Source organism: Lepisosteus platostomus, chromosome 1 (assembly GCF_059453375.1).
Source record: "Lepisosteus platostomus isolate fLepPlt1 chromosome 1, fLepPlt1.hap1, whole genome shotgun sequence".
NCBI lineage: Eukaryota > Metazoa > Chordata > Actinopteri > Semionotiformes > Lepisosteidae > Lepisosteus > Lepisosteus platostomus.
The window spans coordinates 82,832,711-82,854,818 of record NC_142611.1 but is presented as its reverse complement, the minus strand read 5'-3'; the positions used below and the strand labels follow the sequence as shown (position 1 = coordinate 82,854,818).

The 22,108-nt window shown below is 39.5% G+C and overlaps 1 protein-coding gene across 2 annotated transcripts in view; it reads right to left on the bottom strand.

Moving 5' to 3' along the window:
- LOC148679055 (5-hydroxytryptamine receptor 7-like) overlaps positions 1-21,605 on the bottom strand; it is a 34,082-nt gene extending 12,477 nt beyond the window's left edge. The window contains exons 1-3 of one of the 2 annotated variants that reach the window (XM_088639405.1): positions 20,497-21,605; positions 20,300-20,400; positions 18,690-19,763 (exon numbers count right to left, since the gene is read on the bottom strand). In XM_088639405.1, coding sequence (XP_088495531.1) covers positions 18,690-19,213 — 524 coding nt within the window. In that variant the 5' untranslated portion in view covers positions 19,214-19,763; positions 20,300-20,400; positions 20,497-21,605. Of the gene's footprint in view, positions 1-18,689; positions 19,764-20,299 lie in introns of both variants that reach the window. The other variant, XM_088639397.1, reaches the window with a different exon arrangement.
- Between the last annotated feature and the right edge of the window lie 503 nt (positions 21,606-22,108).

Below are 22,108 nucleotides of genomic sequence, written 5' to 3'. Positions count from 1 at the left end.
TGAGTCAATGTTGCCTAGAACAAAAAAAGACTTTTCTAACAGCAATGACAAACCAAACACCTTGTGCGGATGGACAAGATAGCGCCAGGACACCTCCACCTCATTCTCATGTCACAGAGCTCTTCTGCATCTGTGGGTATTATCAAGTGTGTTTGTAGTTTCTTCATAGGTGGACCCTCCCAGTCTCACAAAAAAAATGCTAAAAAAGAAAAATTATTAAAAACAAATCATTGCAGAGCTAAAGTACCTGTTCTTGGGCTCAGGTTCAGTATTACAGCACCCCATCCCCCCCAACAAATGTTATTTATCATTTGGGTAGGAGCTGAGCTCATCACTTTCCTTCCCTCTGACTTTCACTTTCCTTGTTTTGCCTACAGGCCTTGTTGCTTTGGCAACTATTCTTTTTATTAAAAAATGAGCTTTTCCTTTCTGTTCTCCTGAGGACCTTGTGCTGTGCATGCTGTGGCTATCCACATGACCAAGCTTATTCAGCTATTTGTAGGTCAACAGAAGGTTTTGCTGAATCTTACGGCAGCAGATGTACTGTAGGTGTTCCCTGTCAACACTCTGGATCTGCAAGCTCTTGTTTTTTCTCCTAATAAGGATTATTGTAATTATCGTAATGGCCCAGATGTGCTCTCCTTGATAACATTTACGTAGTGAAGGTTTCCACTGTGATCTCCAGGCCCAAGTCCCCTCAGGCTCCTTTGACATGGTATCAGTGATCTCCGAGCCCAGGTCTCCTCTTGAACCCTGAGACTATGTGAACAGGGCCACAGCAGAGATGGCTGTTTGACTAAATGCTATGCTTTGTTTCTTTGCTTCATTGCACTCCTCTCATTGTAACTGGGCAACAGATACGGACATCACCCCAGTTCCCACATTTCTTGGAAGACCTTTGTTTGCTTTTGTCACAACCTTACTCCGGGTTTTACCTAAATTACCTACATTTCTACAATTTTCCTCACGGGATCAATAAAGTATCTATCTATCATTCGGGCAGGTCTGAAAGCGTGCCACCACTCAGAATCCTTCTATCCGCAGAACACTATTAACTATTAACTGACAATACAACTTATAATGTCAGCTCTTGACTGTGGTTTGAAAAGACCTTCAGCTCCATAGATTTGTCACACTGGAAAGGAAAATGATTAGATGAATAACACTTCTGCTATGAAACACCTTCATCCTTCAGTCTCCTGCATGAATCAAACAGCTGTCAGCCTGGCCCAGTGACATCACCTGGTTTGTGCTGCCAACTATTTTAGCATTATCTCCTTCAGAGACCTGTTTTCTGTAGCTACAATATTTTTTGTTGAAAGCTTTAGTCTTAAGAATGTGAAACAGTAGAAAATGTCTCGAAATATAAAATCTATTGAGATTCATAATGATGTTTGAATTCCCTTGAAAATATTACTATGACTCCTTCAAGTATCTACACATGGAAGCATAAATTCACAAAATGATAAAGGATACAGTGTGATGTCTTTCTTTCCTCTCTAGCTGTCTGCTTTTGTGTTCTTTTGAACTCTTTCCCTTGTAACCAGATGTTTTTTTAGATCCACTCAAATGCTTGGATTTCTGAAGCACACCAGCAGTGAATTCTTTGCTTTTAGCATTTTTAAAATTAAGGAATGTAAAGTAAATCTACTACCTTTGGTTTCATACACTTTTACATTATGTCTTTATAATAAATCTCCAGAAATCTAATACAAGCTGTCAATATAGTGATTTTAACCTTTTCAAAAATATTTTTTTTTTCTTTAGGAGCTCTATTCTGTGAAATGTTAAGAGAATTTAAGTCTCCATTTAAACTCTGGTATTTTTAATTATATGGTATATTTGTTAAAGTGCTATTCAGACCTTTATACATTAGGATTACTATATGTTATATAAAACAAAATAATAATTTAATTTAATAAAGTGGAAAAGCTTAACCATTCATCTTGTATAAACAAGCCATTCCTATTTCGCATCACATATAAATGTCCTTCTATTTTCTAAATGTGCCACGGAATCTTTCTTTCACACAAAGTGTTTTGAGTGGAAACAGATACTGGTATCAAATCTCCTTTCAATCTCTTTGTTCCATAATATAGAGATGTACAGTACTTAGTTGAACCTGTCTGTATATGACAATCCCCTAAACACAAAACTCATTCTGTTGCTGGTGTTGCTCTTTAAACTCCTTCTAAGGTTACACTATCATTACTTGATTTGATGACCAAGACTGAATGATGTATTCTAAGTGAGGTCTTACTAGTGTATTCTAGTCTAAATCTTGAGCATATCATTCCTAGATTTAAATTGTACACTTTTTTACAGTGTAGTACACAGTGTCTGAAGATAAAGTCTAGTTTGGAGCTCAAAGAAGAGCTAGACTTTTGTGTTGGTTTAATTGTAGTGGGTTTTGTTTAATAATAATTAATAATTGCTTACACTTTTATAGAGCTTTTCTGGACACTACACTCAAAGCGCTTTACAGGTAATGGGGACTCCCCTCCACCACCACCAGTGTGCAGAATCCACTTGGAACACAGACAACACAGACACAGTGTAACGAATGATACAATAATAATAATAATACAATACAATCAGTACAGTGAGAAGTGCACTAAGAAGAGCTACTCACAGTCCAGAATACACAAAGAACAAACCAGAACAGAACAGTACACAAAAAAGTTGTATTGCACAATATGAATATAAATATAAATGTATTGCACAGGTCCCTGGCACATATTGCACAAAAACGGTTGTAAACAGGAAAAGATGTATCAGTTTACTGTTCAGTCCAGAAACAGGGCACTGTCAATGTTGCCTCTGCCCAGACGCAAGGTGGATGTGTTGTACAGTCTTATGGCAAAAGGCAAGAATGACCTCCTGTAGGCTCCCTCTCACCGTGGATGAATCAGTCTATTGCTGAACGTGCTCTTCATTTCTACAAGCATGTCATAGAGGGGATGGAAGACATTGTATAATGTCCCCATCACTACACTGGGGCATTAGGACCTACACAGTCTGCAGGATGAACGCCCCCTACTGGCCCCACTAACAGCACTTCCAGCAGCAACCTTAGTTTTTCCTAGGAGGTCTCTCACTGCTGCTGACCTTCAGTGGGTTGCTAGTTGTGAGCTGCAGGGTGATATGACTGCTGGCTAATTCCCAGCAAAAAATTGAGAACTTGTTTTGTACCTCATGGCTGCACTTGTCTGTTTTCTTGGGAATTACATACTTGTAAAAAGGTTTATCACTACGACACCACACCCCCAGGTGTGTTTATTGATGCTGAATTTCATTTGCCATGTGTCTACCAAGTGCAAAATTTTGTTTAAACCTTTTTTTATGACTTTTTGTTTTAATTTTAATATACTGATATAGATCTGGAAGAACCTAATATTTCTCCTTGCAGCTCACTGCTGCTGATATTTGGAAGTTATGGCACTTAAAAAGACACATTGTTTGCTAACTAGTTCTCAGCTTATGTTATTATCCTGAATGCACATGACTCAAGTGCATTTATCCTTTCCATAATTCTAAATGTGTTGCATGATCTAGTTTTATCTTTTTTCCTTGTTGCTTGATTACATTCACATTCACAGCTACAAAGCTCCTCTTTAATCCGTCACTAGTCTGATTAAAATTGTTAAATCTAATTTTAGATTAAAAATGTAGAAACTCAAACACATCAAAGTTATCCTTTTTCTGGTCTCACCATCCCAATGGTTCTGTCACATCCTTTAATTCCCTCTTCACCTAATTCTATTCTGGTTGTTTGAAAAGATAATGTCAATAAAAACATGTTTTCTTAGTTGATGCTTTTAGAAATTGGGCTTAAAAGCAACCATTCACCATTTTATCCATCTCAATTCCAGTTTCTGTATTCCTCATCATAGTGTGGAAAGTTGAAATGTCCCAGTATTTTAATGCTTTGCTACTGTTACTGTTCATACCTTTCTCAGCTGATTATCAAGTGCGCTACTTGTGCTCATACAGTACACCTGATGTGGGGTACTAGAGGTCTTGCTTTCCAGTCTAACCTGTATAAAATCTTAGCTTCCTATTTGCACAGAGGTATTGTTTCAGCTTCTGAAACCCAGTCAAAGTGGTCTTTAATAAGATATTAAGATAGTGTAAGCTAGGTTGTCTGTTTCATTTTTTATGTAAGTGAGGAACTTTAAGCCTTTTCAACTCTTTTTAAATTTTGTTCATCTTTACTGAACATCTTACTGGTGACAATGTCAGATGGAGGGCAGGAGGGGTGCCCAAGTGAGTCCTTTTAAAACAGAACGATGGCTCAGCCACAATAGCACTTAGGTGCAAAAGTGATGGTTTATTAGGACAGTGCCCCCCACAAACTAACAACTATATATATTTTTTTAAAAATGGAAGAAATATACTCAAAACAAATAAACCCTTCCTCGTAGAATTAGAGACCAGGAGCCCTACCACAGTTGGGTCCTATCAGCTCTCCACTGCAGCTTTAGCAAGACTAAGCTCCTGTTAGATCTCTCCCCCCCTCCTAAATAGGTACTGTATAGCCCTGCCCCCTAGCATATACAATATGTACAAAAAAATACCAACCCTGAACAACATTTTACTCATTTTTAACTATCTGTAAAAATGCTACTTCCTTTACCGGAAGATGTGCGCATGCGTCACTCAGCTTTGACACGACAAAGCCATGCTGAAAACGGGTATCGGGTTTGGACCAATTTGGACACCATACGCGGAAGTCTGACTGTAGCATGGAAAAAAGAAGACAGACAAAAAGACAGAGCGCTAAGTACAAATAAACAGAAAATATAACGTTAGACTTTCAGAGTTTGTGTTTGTGTCTGAGTTTCTACAGATAACAGGAACTGAATTCGAAATAAAATGTGGTAATGTTTTGCGTGTATGAAATGGGCAACTGCTAGCCAAGCCCGAATGTGCACCCTCATGAGCTAGCTAGCCGACAGGAAAGTGGATGCATGAACGTGTGTAACTTAAGTTGGATAATGGGTGTTGTGTACTGTACCGTCTGCGGACGGTGACAAAGATCCCTCTGTCACACATATACAGTATATAAATAAAATAGAAGAATTGACATATAACTACAGTACAAATACAACTGTGGTACAAGACAACTACATAAAACAAGCAAGGACTGTTGTGAAACATCCTAAAGAAAGATAGAGGACAGAGAGGAGCTTATTTGTCATATCTGCGTGTACATTGGGATTCTTATTTGTGCTGTTCTCTTGGGACGTGTACAGTACAATAGGCAACACCACACAATGTCCACAATACATAACAAAATATATTGTAAATAAGAAACATCGATAGTCACACAATACTGCAGAACAATAACTACACAGGAAAAAAACACATATACCCAGTAAAAAATGTAGAGTGTAGACATGCATTGAATTCTAAAGGAAAATGACATGCATCTGATTAGAGAAGGAGTATGGTACAAACAAACAAGGTAACTTTCACAAAATGTTAGGCACCCCCATAACAAAACTAATATATGGCTAGAATCCCAAAATGAAAGGTTGGAAATTTGTTGTGAAAAATACTGAAAAAGTTCCTGTTTAAACAAAATGTAAATATTTCGTTATTCATAAGGAGACCCCACAACAAACTGCTTGAAAATCACTGTATTGACACAGCAGGAACCTTGGACCCTAGACCTGGAGCTAAAGGCATTGGATGTTCCCAAGACCCATTTTGAGGTGTAGAATCCTCAGCATGAACCTTGGAACCACAATCCAGTTGCAAAAAAAATAATTTTCTTGTTTTCCTTTTCTTTCTTGTAAGCTGCAACAATAGACCATTGAGACATAGCTGTTGACCAGGTCTTTGAACCAGTCCCTCCATCCATTCTGTAACCACCTTATTCATTTCAGGGCCGCGGGGGAGCCAGAGCCTATCCTGGCAAGCCACAGTTGCCAGAGGACACCGTGGACAAAATGCCACTCCATCACAGGTCATACATAGACATAAACACAGCAAAACATACTCACACCAGGGCCAGTTTTCTGAAAAGCCAATTAACCTACCAGTATGTCTTTAGACTGAGAGAGGAAACTTGAGCACCCAGAGGAAATGCACACAAACTCGGGTAGAACATACTTTACAAACTCCACGCCCATTGCACCCCTGTTCAAGTAGTTAACAAAAGTAGTTAACAAAATAAGAAAGAGCTGGAGCGCCCTTAAGGGGAGGGATTACGATCGTGATGCTTTGTTTCTGTTATTCCAGTCACACCATAATTACCTGACAATCTTGTAGCTTCTATGTCATTTCTTTAGATTGAAGGTTTGTTTTTTATGGATCCTGGTGCCCACCTCACTTAGATGTAATCCATACAAATTGCACAGCTGTTTTTTCCAGTGTCCAGTGGCCCTGAAAGCTGAAGTCTTCTTCTGTACACCATATCCTCAGCCATGTGCTGTGTAGTCATTTTAACTTCAGACATTGCTTTCCTTTGCCTGGTGCTGGTAGGATTCCTGTGAGGACCACTGTTTTGGTCCTGTTCTTCTGTTGGTTTTCAGTGTGTTGGAATTGGTTACGGGTGTTACACGGAAAACAACAATTGAGTCTTCACCTTTTTGTTTTAGGGAGTTTGATGACTCTATGGACAATATCACCCCCTCCAGCCCCAGGGAGACAGCAGTCTGTTGTCTTATGATGTCCAATGCAAGCCACAGTTACAGGGTTCTGGAAAATGGAGTCTCCAAAAATGATTTTGTTTTGCACTTTGGACCATCCACTGCCATCCATTGCACCATCCTACTACCTTGAGCTCTTTGTCCTAGCTGTCTGATTCCATGTCCTGGAGAGGAGTTTGTAACCTTTCTTACGTAGCTGATGTTGGCAATGTATAGTACATAGAGCACAATTAGGCTGATGTACCTTTCTATGCAGAGTATGTCTGCAAATGGGTGTTGTTTCCTCAAAGAAGTCATTATGCATTTGTAATGACCTTTACACATTGCCTAGCGCTAATGCATTTTCTACCACTAAACAAAGGGAGCAAGTAAGGATTGTTCTAAAGTTTATACATTGTAAATTAAAATTATAGTTGATCTTTAGAATTTCCAGAGCTCCTCATGAGAAAAGCAGGCAGTTTAGAACATTGGCAAGAAAACTTGCAATGAATTATGTTAATCAAATAATAAACCTGCCACTCACAAACAAGGATTCAGCTCCCAGACATTTAATGCAAGCTGAAAGAGTGCTGTAATTGAATATCTGATCATTCGCAAAATGTGACTCTAAAAGTTGGCTAATAGTGATGAGCACCAGAGTAGCTGCAAGCACATTTGTTAGCTGCGATCAGGAGTTAGCAAAATGAAGGCATTCATTCTGAATCTGAGGACACCAATTAAATAACACCCCTGGCAGTGTAGGTAATTTAAACATTTGTCAATTATTGTCTGGAGTGTAGCGCTAGCAGCTTGTTCCAATTATGAAACGGGATCTAACAATGCTAATGATTTTGTGCTCATACTAAAAGATTAGGCTAGTAGAGTTGAGCTAGCCTTACAGAGTTTTTTTTTAAGCTTTATGCTTTCATAACATTTTAGACAGGGGTTTGAAGCTTTGCTTTAAACCTGAGCTTGAACATATTTCAGTCTGTGAGTCCTAGAGCTTATCTGGCCAAAAGCCACCGCCACAGTCACAGATCCTTAGCCACAGTGCTACCCCTCCAGACAGTGTTATCAAACTCAGAAGTCAGACAAGATTGTATTATACAACTGAAAATACCCTCAGATACCAAGATGGACAGTTTCACCTCACTCTGCAATTTTTTTTCTAGTCATTGGTTAATTGAACTAACTTTCACAGTACTTTTTACTACAGTAAAGTCAGTACTCTTGGAAGTTTGAAATGATAAAAGTAATACATCTTAAACTGTGGGACAGAACCTAAATTTTCTCAAGCTAAGATCGTGATTTTCCACCTGTAAAATGAAACTAGTGAGGACCAGTCAATCACAGAGTAAGGATCACAATAAAAATTTGCCAGGGTGCCAGTGAGGCCTCTTATGGCATAATGGTGTAAGGTATGAAGCTTCCCAGAGGAGCTGTAAATGCCATCCTATAAATCACAGCACCACAGTCTGGGAGGACTATAAAAACAAGAAGCAGGGTGCCTAGAGGAACACTTAAAACAAGTTCTGTTGGGATAAGTAAATCAAGTCTAGGCTTGACTCTATCCTGTAATGTGTTACATTCTGGTCTTTCTGGTCTAGACACAAAACATTTGACAAACTCCAATACTGTACAATTCCATTCTCACTGTAAATCATGGTGGAAACAACATTCTGTTATGGGGCACCAGTCAGGATTCAAGTGAAACTGTATTGAGCAAAATACAGATGGATTCGTGAACAAATCCTGCAGCCCTCTACATGGAAGCTGAAATTTGATAAGAAGTTTACCTTTCGGCCACAGTGATTTTTATTGCTGCCTTGCAAAGCTGGGGTCCCTGGGATCAACTCCAGACTTGGGGTGCTCTCTGTGTGGAGTTTGTATGTTCTCCCCAGGTTTGTATGTGTTTCCTCGGGATGTCCCAGTTTCCTCCAACAGTCCAAAAACATACTAGTAGGTTAATTGGCTTCTGGGAAAATTGGCCCTAGATGTGAGTGTGCATACTGAGTTTGTATCTATGTGTCTGTCCCTACAATATTCTTCTTTGGACACTCCATTCAAAGTACTTCATGGTTAATGGAGAGTGTAGCATGCTTACGGTACATCAGCTATCAGTGGTGAGGGGAGCAGAGTGATGAAGCCAGTTCATAAATAGTGATTATTAGGAAGCAATAATTGATAAAGGCTGGGGGAAATTTGGCCTGGAACCCAGGTAACACCAGTACTAATTTCAAGAAATGCCCTGGGATTTTTAATGACTACAGCGAGTAAGGACATTGGTTTTATGTCTCATCCAAAGGACTATACTTTTTAAAGTATAGTGTCACTGTCACTATAAAGGGGGTATTAGGACCCACACAGACTGCAAGGTGAGTACCCCCTACTGGCCACACTAACACCTGTTCCAGCAGGAACCTTAGCTTTTGCAGGAGTCACATCCAGGTGCTGGCCAGGCTCACACTAGATTAGTTTCAGTGGGCTGCCAGCTGTGAGTTGCAGGGTGATCTAGCTGCTAGCAAAATAATGGGCTGCACAGCTGGAGGTCTCCTAAACATGACAAGACTGAGCACTTGATGCTCATCAATAGTTCAAAATGGATATTAACTGGACGTGTCAGGCAGTCTTTCATCTAAAATATATTCAGGGGCAAAGGTGGCTTTTGGCTGTGTACTGCTATAGTATTAGTGCCTGCAAGCAGTTATGTGAGTTGTTCTGCTCGTTTCACCTCTGAATCACTGTGTAAAATGCTGCTTTGCATTGATCCTGGAGTTAAGAACCAGAGAGGTTCAGCTGTTTTAGTCACAAAAAACAACATTTTTTTAATATTTCTGTAGCTGCTAGGTTTGAAATGTATTAATTCAATTATACAATGAATAAAGGATCAATAAAGTTCAATACCTATGCAATATATATATATATCAACCTCAGCTTGGCTTCTGAGGAATTTTAATTCACATACTGTAAATACCTGATTCAATTCTTGTCAATTCTTCTCATTGTCAGATAACTAATCAATAAACTACTTGTTTATTTCAAGTTTCATCACGAAGTATTTCTCAGTATTTCTTTTCTGTAAATCAAAATAACCAAAGCCAAAAGAAATGTACTCCTATCAAAGTCCTAACTATACTTTTAGACTTTCATATAAATTTTTCCATGACTATAAAAGAGGCTGGACTATTTCCAACCTCTAAAGAATAATACTGTGATTTTAATTATTTCCCTCACTTTCTAAGAGCCTCTCTCCACTATTCTTTTTCTCCCAAAAGAGAGCTCTTTCCTCTGTTCTTCCCAGTTAAACCAGCAGCCTCTCTTCAGCTGTGTTAACAAGTGTACTCAGCTAAGGGTTAGAAATGTTCCTGAGTGACTCCAGCTGATTGTATACAAACACTGGAATGGGTTCTCCCTAAGGAAGCCTCCAAGGGACATCCCACATGAACCCTCATTTCAGTGTGCAAAAAGAACTGTCAAAGGAATACACATTTATATGCTTAAAGTTGAACTGAGTGATAAACTGCATTTAAGACCATAGAAAGCTAATCAATGAAAAGAAGCAATTCAGCCTGTCTAGTTCCACTAGATACTTAGTAGCTAATTGATCCAAAACCCTCATGCAGATGCTTCTTGACAGAAGACAGGATTTTAATTTCAATAGAATAACTACTGTAGATTGCATGCCTCAGACCACATTGCGTAAAAATGTTTCTTGTTTTCAGTTTTGAATGGATTCACACATTTCCCTGTTTATTCTGAAGACGTAAATTGATTTTGTCAGGGCTTCTGAGGACTTTGAATACATGAAACTGGTCCCTTATTTTCAAGACTAAAATAGTTCAGTTCTTTTAGGCTATTGGTGTAAAACATTCCTTTAAGTCTAGATTGTATACGGTCACTCTGGGCTATTAAACTTCATTTTCTGCTTTTACAGAATTTGCTAATCCTCCTATTTTGGTATCTTTGGTATCTAGTAACTGTGAACTTGACTAGCTTGCTAACTTTAACAGAATCTAGATTAATATAAATTAGGAAGGATAGTTGTCCTAATACAGATGCCAGTGGTACTCTACTTATTATAAAGTTCAAAGTTTATTTATCAATGCACATCAATACAGCGCACAGCAGTAACTGCTGGCAATTAAATGTTTGTTCCACAAGCTCACTGGAGGAAATAGCATAAAAATTGCATGAGTTAAAAGTTACAATATCAAATTACATAATAAAAACAACACAATGAGGATTGAATAAAATAAAATAAGACAAAAATAAACTGAATATGATTAGAACTACTATGTATCCAAGTTGTATACAATGTATTATGTCCAAAGAGTGCAATATGCAATATGCCAAATACAATGAAAAATACTACATGTCCATGTGACCCTGACCATTTATCAGTGACCATTAGGGTGATTTGCTGATGGTGACTGCAGCTTGGCTGTTCGGCAGTCTTATTGTCTGGAAGTAGAAGCTATTCCATAATCTGTTGGTCTTTGACTGAATGTTTCAATACCATTTGGCAGACAGTAGAAGAGTATATGATCAGGATGACTGGGATCCCTGAGAATAGACCTGGCCTTCTCTTAATCCCAAACGTGCGCGTATACGACCCCTATTCCGGAAAAACCTGCCTCAAAAGTACCATCTCACTTCATTATTTTATATCACCAAAACCACAAAACCTTTACAGAAAACCTTTTATTAATCAAAAAGTGTAAAAATTGTTTTTCACAAAACCACTTTTAGAAATTGCATTAGAACGTCCATAAGGCCACATGTGTGCTATCCTCAGTGTGGTCGTGCACATCTGCGGTTTAAATCAATATCTACCTTTGATTCCTTCGTAATTTTTAATAGTTTTTTACCAACAAAACCACAAAACCATGTTATCAATCAAAAAAGGACAACCGGAGCTTTAAAAAAAAACCTTTTTTAAAAAAAAACAAGACAATCGATCACAAAGTCACTTTTTATCTAATGATGCACTTCCAAACTTCCAATATGCATCGATAATGCAATCAATAAGCCAGCGAAACAAGACTGCAAAAGCAAAAACCAGCAAAAAATATATGTATCCCATGTTTTTACCTTATTCTGAAGCATAACATATATCCACAGTAGCCTAGACTAGCTTATCTCCAGGCCTGGAGGCTATTGAACGTTACTGACTTTGTAGTAAATGTTTGAAGTAGGACCACCAGAAATAAGGCGATCTGATTGGTAAAAAGCGCCATCATTCATTGAATTTTCAGCCATTCAGAGCCCTTAGGGGGCAAGACTTCCTCTAGAAGCCTCGGGCTGCATTCCGCCTACCTTTTAGCTGTCAATCATTGACTCAGAAGGGGTAATCAATCAGTTTTTTATCAGTTTCTTATCAGTGCTCCTTTTTTTCACGCCAATTTTTTTCTGAGTTTTTTTTTCATTGCATAACAGCAGATAAAGGCTCTCTAGCAGTGTCTAAAGGTTTTTATAGCAATTGCAATGGTTTTTATTCTTATTATTTTCAATATTTTTAGGATTTTTTATTATATGGCCAGCAGCCATATCACCCTGCAACTCACAACTGACAACACACTGAAGCTAACCAGGTGTGAGCCTGGTCAGTACCTGAATGGGGGACCTCCTGGGAAAAACTAAGGTTGCTGCTGGAAGAGGCGTTAGTGGGGCCAGCAGGGGGTGCTCACCCTGTGGTCCACGTGGGTCCTAATGCCCCAGCATAGTGATGGGGACACTATACTGTAAACAGGTGCCGTCCTTCGGATGAGATGTAAAACCAAGGTCCTGACTTTCTGTGGTCATTACAAATCCCAGGGTGTTTCTCGAAAAGAGTAGGGGTGTAACCCCGGTGTCCTGGCCAAATTTCCCATTGGCCCTTACCAATCATGGCCTCCTAATAACCCCCCTCTATGAATTGGCTTCATTACTCTCTGCTCTCCTCCCCACTAATAGTTGATGTGTGGTGAGCGTTCTGGCGCACTATGGCTGCTGTCGCATCATCCAGGTGGATGTTGCACATTGGTGGTGGTGGAGGGGAGACCCCATTACCTGTAAAGCGCTTTGAGTGGAGTGTCCAGAAAAGCGCTATATAAGTGTAAGCAATTATTATTATTATTATTATTATTATTATTATTATAGGCGTGAAATTTAATTCCAGGTCCAGTCTTCACAAAACATGATGTCGAATTTTTTCTAATTGATCAATTTGTCACAGATTTTTATCCAAGGTAGTAGTCATCTAGAACAAGGTTTTCAAATCATTCCCAGGCCTTTGACATGCATATAGTTGAAAAATCTGACCTCTGAAGACCAAAAAAACATTTTCGCCTGCTTTATTGGGTTTTTTTTCATATGTTTGTCTGCTGAGTAGACACATTAAGAAATATAAGACATTTGACTGTTCAAGGGGGTTAGTTTCAATTTAAGACCTGAATCAGGCTCCTGCTATGTTCTGCTGCAGAGATATAACAAATTGTTTAAGGGGAGGAAATTCCAGGCGGACATTGGCTAAATGTGTCACTGGGACTAAGAGGTTTTAAGACATCTAACTGAGAAGATATCCTGGATGTTTGGTAGCTCACAGCCAGTAGTGAGCTGCACTGACTTCACCACCCTCTGCAGTACTTTGCACTCCAGGACAGAGCAGCTCCCATACCAGGCAGTGATGCAGCCAGTCAGGATACTCTCAACAGTGCACCTGTAGAAGTTAGCCAGGATATACAGTATGACGGCATGCCGAACTTCTTTAGCCTACAGAGAAAGAATAGGCGCTGCTGTGCTGTTTTAACAATGTTTGTGTGGCGAGACCAAGCTAAGTCCACTGTGATGTTAACTCACAAAAACTTAAAACTGCTGACCCTCTCCACTGCAGTCCCGTTGATGTAAATAAGTGTGTGGTCTCCTCCCTGTTGTTTCCTATAATCCACAATCATCTCCTTAATCTTATTGATGTTCAGAGAGAGGTTGTTCTCCTGGCACCATGCTGCCAGGGTTTCAACCTCCTCCCTGTACGCAGACTCATCACCATCTGTGATCAAGCCGATGAACGTTGTATCATCCGCAAACTTAATGATGGAGTTTGAGTTATGCCTGATGACACAATCATGGGTAAATAAGGAGTAGAGGACAGGGCTAAAGCACACAGCCCTGGGGGGCTCCAGTGTTTAGAGCCAGTTGTGTGATATACTGTAACTGGGCTGCTCTTTATAGTCTGTAATGGTGTGTATTCCACTCCACATATTCTGGGTGTTGCAACCGTGATAATACGACTCTAATTCAACTCTATAGTTGTAATTAGCTATTTTGATGGCTTTTCTGAGGTCATATCTGGATTTTTTATACCTTTCTATGTCACCAGAGTTAAAAGCAGCTGTCCTAGCTTTCAGCTTGGTGCATATTTCACCATTTACCCACGGTTTTTTATTTGGGTGCATGCAAAGAGTAATCCTGGGGACCTATTGTGGCCCGTAACATAATGTAGATGGTAACATAATCCGCATACAGATTAATATTATTATCGGCAGTTTCACAGATCTACCAGTCAGTGGTGGCAAAACAGTGACGTAATATAGAATCCGATTCGTTCAACCAACACCGAATAGTTCTTATCGCGGGCCTCTCCTGTTTAAGCTTCTGCTTGTGGGCGGGAAGTGACAGAATAGAAATGTGATCAGATTTGCCAAAAGGTCGGGGGAGGGCTTTGTAACCATCCCAGAAGGGAGTAAAAACATTACCCAGCGTGTTTGTTCTGCGTGTCGGGCAGTTTATAGCTGATGTAAATTAGGCATTGTTTTCTTCAAGTTCGCGCCATTGAAATCACCCGCTATAATAAATGCCCCCTTGAGGTGTGAGTTCTCATGTCTGTTTAGAAGTCAGTGTAATTCATCCAATGCCTTTGTGATATTTGCCTGTGGCGGAATATACATCGCTGTGAGAACTAACAATGTACAGTATACTCCCACGGTAGATAGAAATTATTGTCAGATGTCCAAGATGCGGAGAGCACGATGCTGAAATAATCTCCTCCTGGAGTTGTTTTCCATGAAGCACACCGCTCCGCCCTTGCTTTTACCCGAATCCATTGTTCTGTCCTGACTTCTGACTGTCAGAACTTCAATCTGAGCATGCATCCATTTTATGTATCCTCTTTTACATCCAAGACCTAATCTAAAAAAATATTGTTTTTCTTAGTTCAAGTAGTGAAACAATTTCTCACTAGGCAGGGGGTAGTGTGGTTGCTGGTGCAGAACAACTGCCCAGTGTCACCCAGGTGCCCACTGTCAACCGAATCAAATTACATAACTAAAGATATACTGTATATGAAAGGAATTATAATTATTACATTGTTACAAAATATAGTTGCAATGGCTTCTATCATATGCATTTTTCAAAATACACAGTTACCTACCTGCTCCTTTGTCTACTTGGGTCCTTTTTGACTCTACTCTTTCTTATCTCTCTTGCAGATTTTCAGGACCTCTCCTGAGGACAGATTTCTCCTGTATGAAACTTCTAATTCATTGATTCCAATTTCTCTAGGGCTACTCTTGTGTGTCAGGGCCACCTTGACACATAATTCTGGAGTGATAAACCTATGTGAAGAATCAAGGCATTGTGAATAAAATCAGAAGAGCCAGTCTATTCCACTTTGTTGACGCCTTTTTGCCAATTCAGTCATTCACTGACGTTTTCCACAGACCATTTGTTTTATTACAGGACTAATAATTATAGTCCATTTATTAAATGAATAGGTCTGCTTATTAAACTACTGGGCTGGCACCTTATCTAAAGCAACTTACATTTGTACAATTTTACGTCTTTTTAAGTTGTTAACTTACTCTGATCTTTCCTCAACTCCCATATCTATATTAATTAATGTTCCTAATACACTTCCAGGCACTTCCCCGATTTACTGCACGTTAAACTAAAACCTTTGTAATTTAAAAGATAAAACACATTAACTGTATATAAAAGTGATGTATACATTACCTTCCTCAAACAAATACTAATGATTCTGTTTTGTTTTTTGTGCCAGTGTAACAATTTGTTCTAATGCATTCCTCATTGTTTCTTGATGCCTGTAATGCACCTTTTTAGTATTTACTGTAATAGCATTTTACAGTAATCTGAATTACTCTAAAAATACAATTGATCCCCATTTAACTTTTAATTGATGTTAAATACTGTAAGTGATCATTATTATGGGACTGAGGTGTCACAGAAAACCAAAACAAGCCTGTGCAGTAGTCACAGAGACATTAAAAGTGGATAGTCATTTAATATGTGTCAGGTCTGATACAGAAAGAGGAAGCTTTTTCTTCTGGAAGAGCAAAATACAATTTATTTTATGCTCATGATGCCATTATTCTTAAGAAATCAATGTTCCTGTCTTCTTCCTCAAAAAAGCTATATTTAGCACACCACTGCAAAGACAGATAAGATCATCTAAAAAGAAGCTCAAAATAACCTACTTCTAGTTTGAACTCGAAAATAGCTTCCTTTCTTTATTTCTTGTAAAGCATTCATAAACAAACAGCAATCAAAAGTAACATGGGGAATTCAATCCAACACATTACTTCACATAACATTGTTATTCTCCATAATGCAATAGTATTATTATTATTATTATTATTATTTATCCTGCACAGATGCTCAAATGTGCCGAAAGCATCTTTAGTCTCAAAAGGAACCAGAAACCTAGCAAAATGAAGTCTATTTTTTCAATAGGTGAACATTTTTCATTGATACAAGTATTTTAGGATATCATAGATGATTTTGAAAAAGTAAATAGATTTAATCAAGGGAGACTTAATTTATGTCTGCCATACAAAATATGGATAACTAAAGCATTTAGGCTTGAAATGGAACAGTATAGACCATTGCACTGTTATCTACCTCTGATTTAAACCAACAAATCTGTCTTTGTAACTATTGTCTGGATGTGTAAATGGGCAAATCCCCTTTCTACTGGGAGAAAATCTGTAGAAAAGCGTCAGCCATTCTTTTGGTATTCTTCTTCAGAGGGAATCGAGCCTGTTCTCCTGTCATTCTGCTCTGCTCACAAATACCCAAGGTGCTCATTTTAATCTGTACAGAGTAACACTTATTTCCCATTATTCCTATCATTACTATCATTCCTATCCCATTATTCCTATCATAATTTATTAAAGACAGTTATTAAAAATGTATTAATCTCCTCCTCCATCTGTCAATCAGTTCTCTCATAATAATGCTATACTGCAGCTGTGAAATGTTACAGATCCTACTCTCTGGCTGCGCACACACACAGGCAGACCCATCTTCCCTATTACCTCTGCAAATGGTACATCATGTTGTAAAAGTTCAACTAACTGAGAATAGATTCTCACTTCCTCTTTACAAAACGTTAGACTTCTCCTTCAGTCCCCTGGTCATTAATTCATTTGTAGATGGAGTTATCTTGACCTACAGTATAACCATGATCTTTGGCCAACCTGCAAACTTGCTTTTTGTAGGGTTCCACTTGAGACTGAACACATCTCTACCAAGAAGAGACCAACATGGATCGAAGACCTGATTTCGGGTCCCTTGCAGGTTGGGAACCATGACTTTTGTGTCATGAGCCCCCAGTGTAAGAAGTCCAGGGGATCTATATCAGTTCAGCAAGAGATTGTTGGAATGAAGAATAGTAACACATACACAACTGTAAGATCTCTGCCCTTTCTGGCACTCCTTTCACATGCATTCAGTCAGTGTTCGCCAGACTGAAGGGAATCACAGATCCCGCTTGCTGGAACAGAAACACAAAACAGTGGACAGTGGATCAAGAGGCAATTCGTTATGCAAAGGGCTGTGGGAACATCAAACAAGCTACCCAGCCACGTTATTGAAGTCTATACCCTCGCTTCCTATAAGAAACACCTGGATGAGATCCTTGGATCAATTAACTAAATCTCCAATGGCCCGCTCTTTTTTGTAACATTTCTTATGTTCTTACATCACTGAAGAAAGGAACATAGTCAAATGCTGACACTGAACTGACATCATCATCTCAAAAGTATCAGAAATCTTGTTTGTGATTGACAGATTATATGTACTTTTGGACAGCAGGTGAGCACTAAGCTGAATTCTTTGCTTCCTTCTGACCATCAGTTCAGTGAAGGTGTTTGTGTTGCGCTGAGAAATGGTGAGTGAAAGGTCGGGCTTGCATGCAAGTCTACTAAATTCAAATTAACAAATATTAAACCCATCCATCCATTTTCTAACACTTTAACCTGTTCACTACAGGCCAAATACAGACACAGATATGCACATACTCACACAAAGGCCAGCTTTCCCCGAAGCCAATTAGCCACCCAGTATGATTTTGCACTCTGGAAGGAAACCAAAACATCCAGAGGAAACCCTTGAGAATAAAGGAGCATACAGACTCCACACAGATAGCACCCCAGGAACTGACCCAGGGACCCAGCCCTGGAAGGCAGCAATGCTGACCACTGCATTACTGTGCCACCAAATATTATACCATTAATCTGAATAACAATATTTAATTGACTCAGAGTGATGGGTAACTGGAGGAACTATGGTCAGTGGAATACACTGGGATACACTGTAAGTCACACATCCTTTTCTCCACCACAGTGGAGGTACCCTGCTGGACACAGCCTGAGGCGCCAGAACTGCTGACAAACATTCTTTTTTTTTTGCTCCGGAGCAAAATACGGACATATTATCTATGTCAGTGTGCACGGAGTCCTCTGTAAGAGAACGACCGGTGGAACAGAAGGACAGAACAGGGGTGCCCTGCTGCCCTTTTCCCCACTTTTCCAACACTGCCCCCTCCTGGCAGGCATTCTCTGAAATATTCAAAATACCGGTTATGTACTGTATGTCTATATTTCTCTGTCACATAATACATTCTTATTATCACTGATAACGTATTATTATTATCATCATCATCATCTTTTGTTTTTGTTATAAATTCAGTACCTTGTTGCCAGAATACTCAGGAATATTTCCCCTTCACACACTGAGAGTGGCTCGGAGACACTGCTGTGCTGTACATCACGCTCTCACCTGTCCACGCTGATGACGCAGAGAGTCATGATGGAAGCTGTGCAGCACATGACGTCCATGGCGATGAACACGTTGCAGAAGAAGGTTCCGAAGAGCCACTTCCCGCCCACCAGGTCTGTGATGATGACAAAGGGCATGACCGCCAGGGCAACCGACAGGTCTGCAGCGGCCAGCGACACCACCAGGTAGTTGGAGGGCTGCCGGAGCTTCTTCACGATGCAGACCGATATGATGACCAGAGAGTTTCCGCTGATGGTGGTGAGGGTGATGATGGACAACACGATCCCGATAATCACCTTCTCCACATCCCCGTACAGCAGGACGTCACCACTGAGCTCAGTGGAATTAGTCCCGTTTCCCAAGCCTGTCAGCCACTCCTGGGCAGTGGGTTTGAAGGCGACGGCGGAAGGGCCATCGGTCACGAGCGCGGTGGGCTTCAGACCCTGCCAGGGTGCCAGGTCCTGCTCTTCTCCCAGGGACAGCTGGCTGTTGAGGATAAGAGTGGGGCTGTCGTGCATCACCATCCTGCCCCGTGTGCTGGGGGCTGCGTTAGTCCAGCTGGGCAACAGTCCACATGGTCAGCGAGCACAAATCGTCAGTCTGCATGCATTCCGCAGGCCCCTGGTCATTATTAACTCCGGTGAATGATGAGAATTTAAAGAGCAGGAAGTGCGTCCATATTAAGGATAAAACATTAATTCCCATTTTCGTTGCAATACACTGGTGAGTAAGGCTCCGGGGAGTGAGCATGAGGCTCTGGGGACAATGTCTGTACCAGCATTATCCAAGTCAAAGTCCTAGAAGTGTTAGTGAGTCCATTAAATTGTTTACCTCTGGTTAAAAGTCGCAGGATCTTGCACACGTAGTTTTTTTTTCAACTTAAACAACTAATAGCTTATTCCTCTCACTTATTCGTCCACCTTGAGGGTTACAGATGTCGCCAGACCTTCCCGAAGTCGGAGCGATTGTGGTCGCGCGTTTCACAGTGCAAGTCCACCTCTCTGCCCGGACCCGCTCGCTCGCAGTTCCGCTCTCCAGTCTTAATGCACATCAGAAATATTGTTCATCAGCCGTCTAAATAAAAAAAAAATACCAAAACCTTTTACACTTTAAAATGTTTCTGAACAACAAATAAAGTATATGGTTTGTATTTCATTTTCAACTCAAGAAAATTGTCAATATTTTCATATAATTTCAATATTTTCATGCGGTTTATTATTTAAAGTCGTTTTTGAATGTATGTATACAGATTAGTAAGGCTTGAATGTACAGTACAATATTCAAACCATTTTCTGGGTTTTGTCACGTGTGTGATTGCTATGATTCATGTTAATCCCGTTACTTTCTGAGTAAACGCCTTTCGAATCGTTTAATTTGCAATTATTAACAAGCACACAAGAAAATTAACGAAAACACTCGACTCTGAGAAAAAACAGGTTCAAATAATTAAGAGCTCAAATAATCTGAGTGGTAGTAAGAGAAAAATACAACGATAATTAGCATGAAGCTTTAAGTGCGCCGTCTGTCCTCCTCGCTGTTCGCTTACTCTTAGTTTTTATCCCAACTCTCAAAACTCAAAATTTACAAGTTGTGTTGGTTCTAGCACTTACCAGGTACTGTATAAGACGACTGTAGGTAAGTTTCTGAAATCCCTGCACGTCTTCTTCATTTTACCACTTTGTCCATGAAGTTATGTACGTAGCGATGACCCCTTTGAAATACACGTGTTAATGTTGTTATCATTTTAAAATCCAATGTAGTTTTTAAGACCCAGTTCTTGCGTTGTATCCGTCGTCCTTTTGCTTACCAAGTGTGCTCAGCATTACTGAAACTGCTCTGTGCTGTCGCGTCTCGACCTCAAGCGATTCCCAGTTAGAAGCGCATGTTTACTCTTAGACGCGCACTCTGAGTCTGTTCCATTTTCCTGAGGGGTATCGCGGACAGGACAAGCGACTCTCATGCTCTGCTCCCCGTCCTCGGACTATTCATCACTTTATCATTATTTTTTTAGGTGATTATGCACGTTTTAAGATTTAACCTAAAAAAGATATTTGTTTACAAACTGAAACGATGGAATCTATATTTTCGGATCATAAAATGACCAACACAATGAGTGGTTTTCTAATGCCATGATATTTCCCGCTGGTGATTTTAAAGCACGCACACACACATTGCCCCTCTTGGAACACAAAGTGCGTGGTTTTCAACACACCCACATTTTATCGCGGTTGTTTCATTCCAGAATTCCCGTGGCTTCAGAAAGCGTCATTTTCTAGAACAATCTCGGTTTATAATCAACCGCGTCAGCCATTGCATATACTGTAGCTCGCGCAGGATTCTACTTTTGAATCCAAACCTTCATTCATCCAAACAATGTTAGTGACATTGAGCACAATGACGTTGTGTGAGATATGCAATAATTCACTCGCTTTTTCCCCTACTGGCAATAACAGAATTTAAGTGCATTGTTACCGTCAAAAAAGTATTTTATGTGCATCTCTTAATTACGTAATAATTATCACATGTTCAGAAGATAATTATCTCACATGTACATGAAAATTATATCGTAATAACGACATATTTTAAGATATACGCATATAGAGATACACATATACCGTTTTTTGTTCTCGATGGCAGCAATGCGCTTCCGTAATACACAACTACAACACGCCAATTTCAACAACTAAAATAGCAATAAACCCAATTAGTACAGTGTGACCGCATAGCAGCACACTCGGTATTTCTAAACACATAACTCCATATTCCAGCGATACTGTTTTTTCGCCTTCGTAAACGTGGAATATAGTTTATATGATAGAAAGATCAATCTAGAGACGTCCTGGTTAGTCGGAACAACAGCACTTGAAAGTGGACAACTGTGCTCAGTCATCTGCTGTCGTCGTGATGTATGTAAGAACTCTGCGTTCATTTCAGGAATGTTTCCGTTTGTTGTGATTATCAACACAAATGTGTATCTTAAAAAGTTGATATTGGGATAGTGGAATAACTTTGTTTAATCACGAATCTGTGAGATTGCGAATATAGGGTTACCATATTTTTTTTTAAAAGAGGACGGGGGGAGGGGGGGATTATCGACATTTGACACATGCCTCCAAAGTAATGAATCTTTATTACTTTTTCTAATAACAAAAATCAATTTAAACTCTTTAGTTTTTATTAAACTTCTTAGTAAACTTTTAAACAGGTGCAGGGTTGCTATTTCTCTTCTATAATGGCAAACAAGGAAAAAATAAAAATATACAGTAGCCCTATTTTAAACAACGGTTTTTTTTTCCATTTTAACACAACAAAGTCAACATCTGATGAAATATTGAAGACATAATAATTTAGGAGAAGTCCTCAGTGGTTGCAAAAATTATCAATTTAAACGAAACATTTTGAAATATAATGAAACAAGT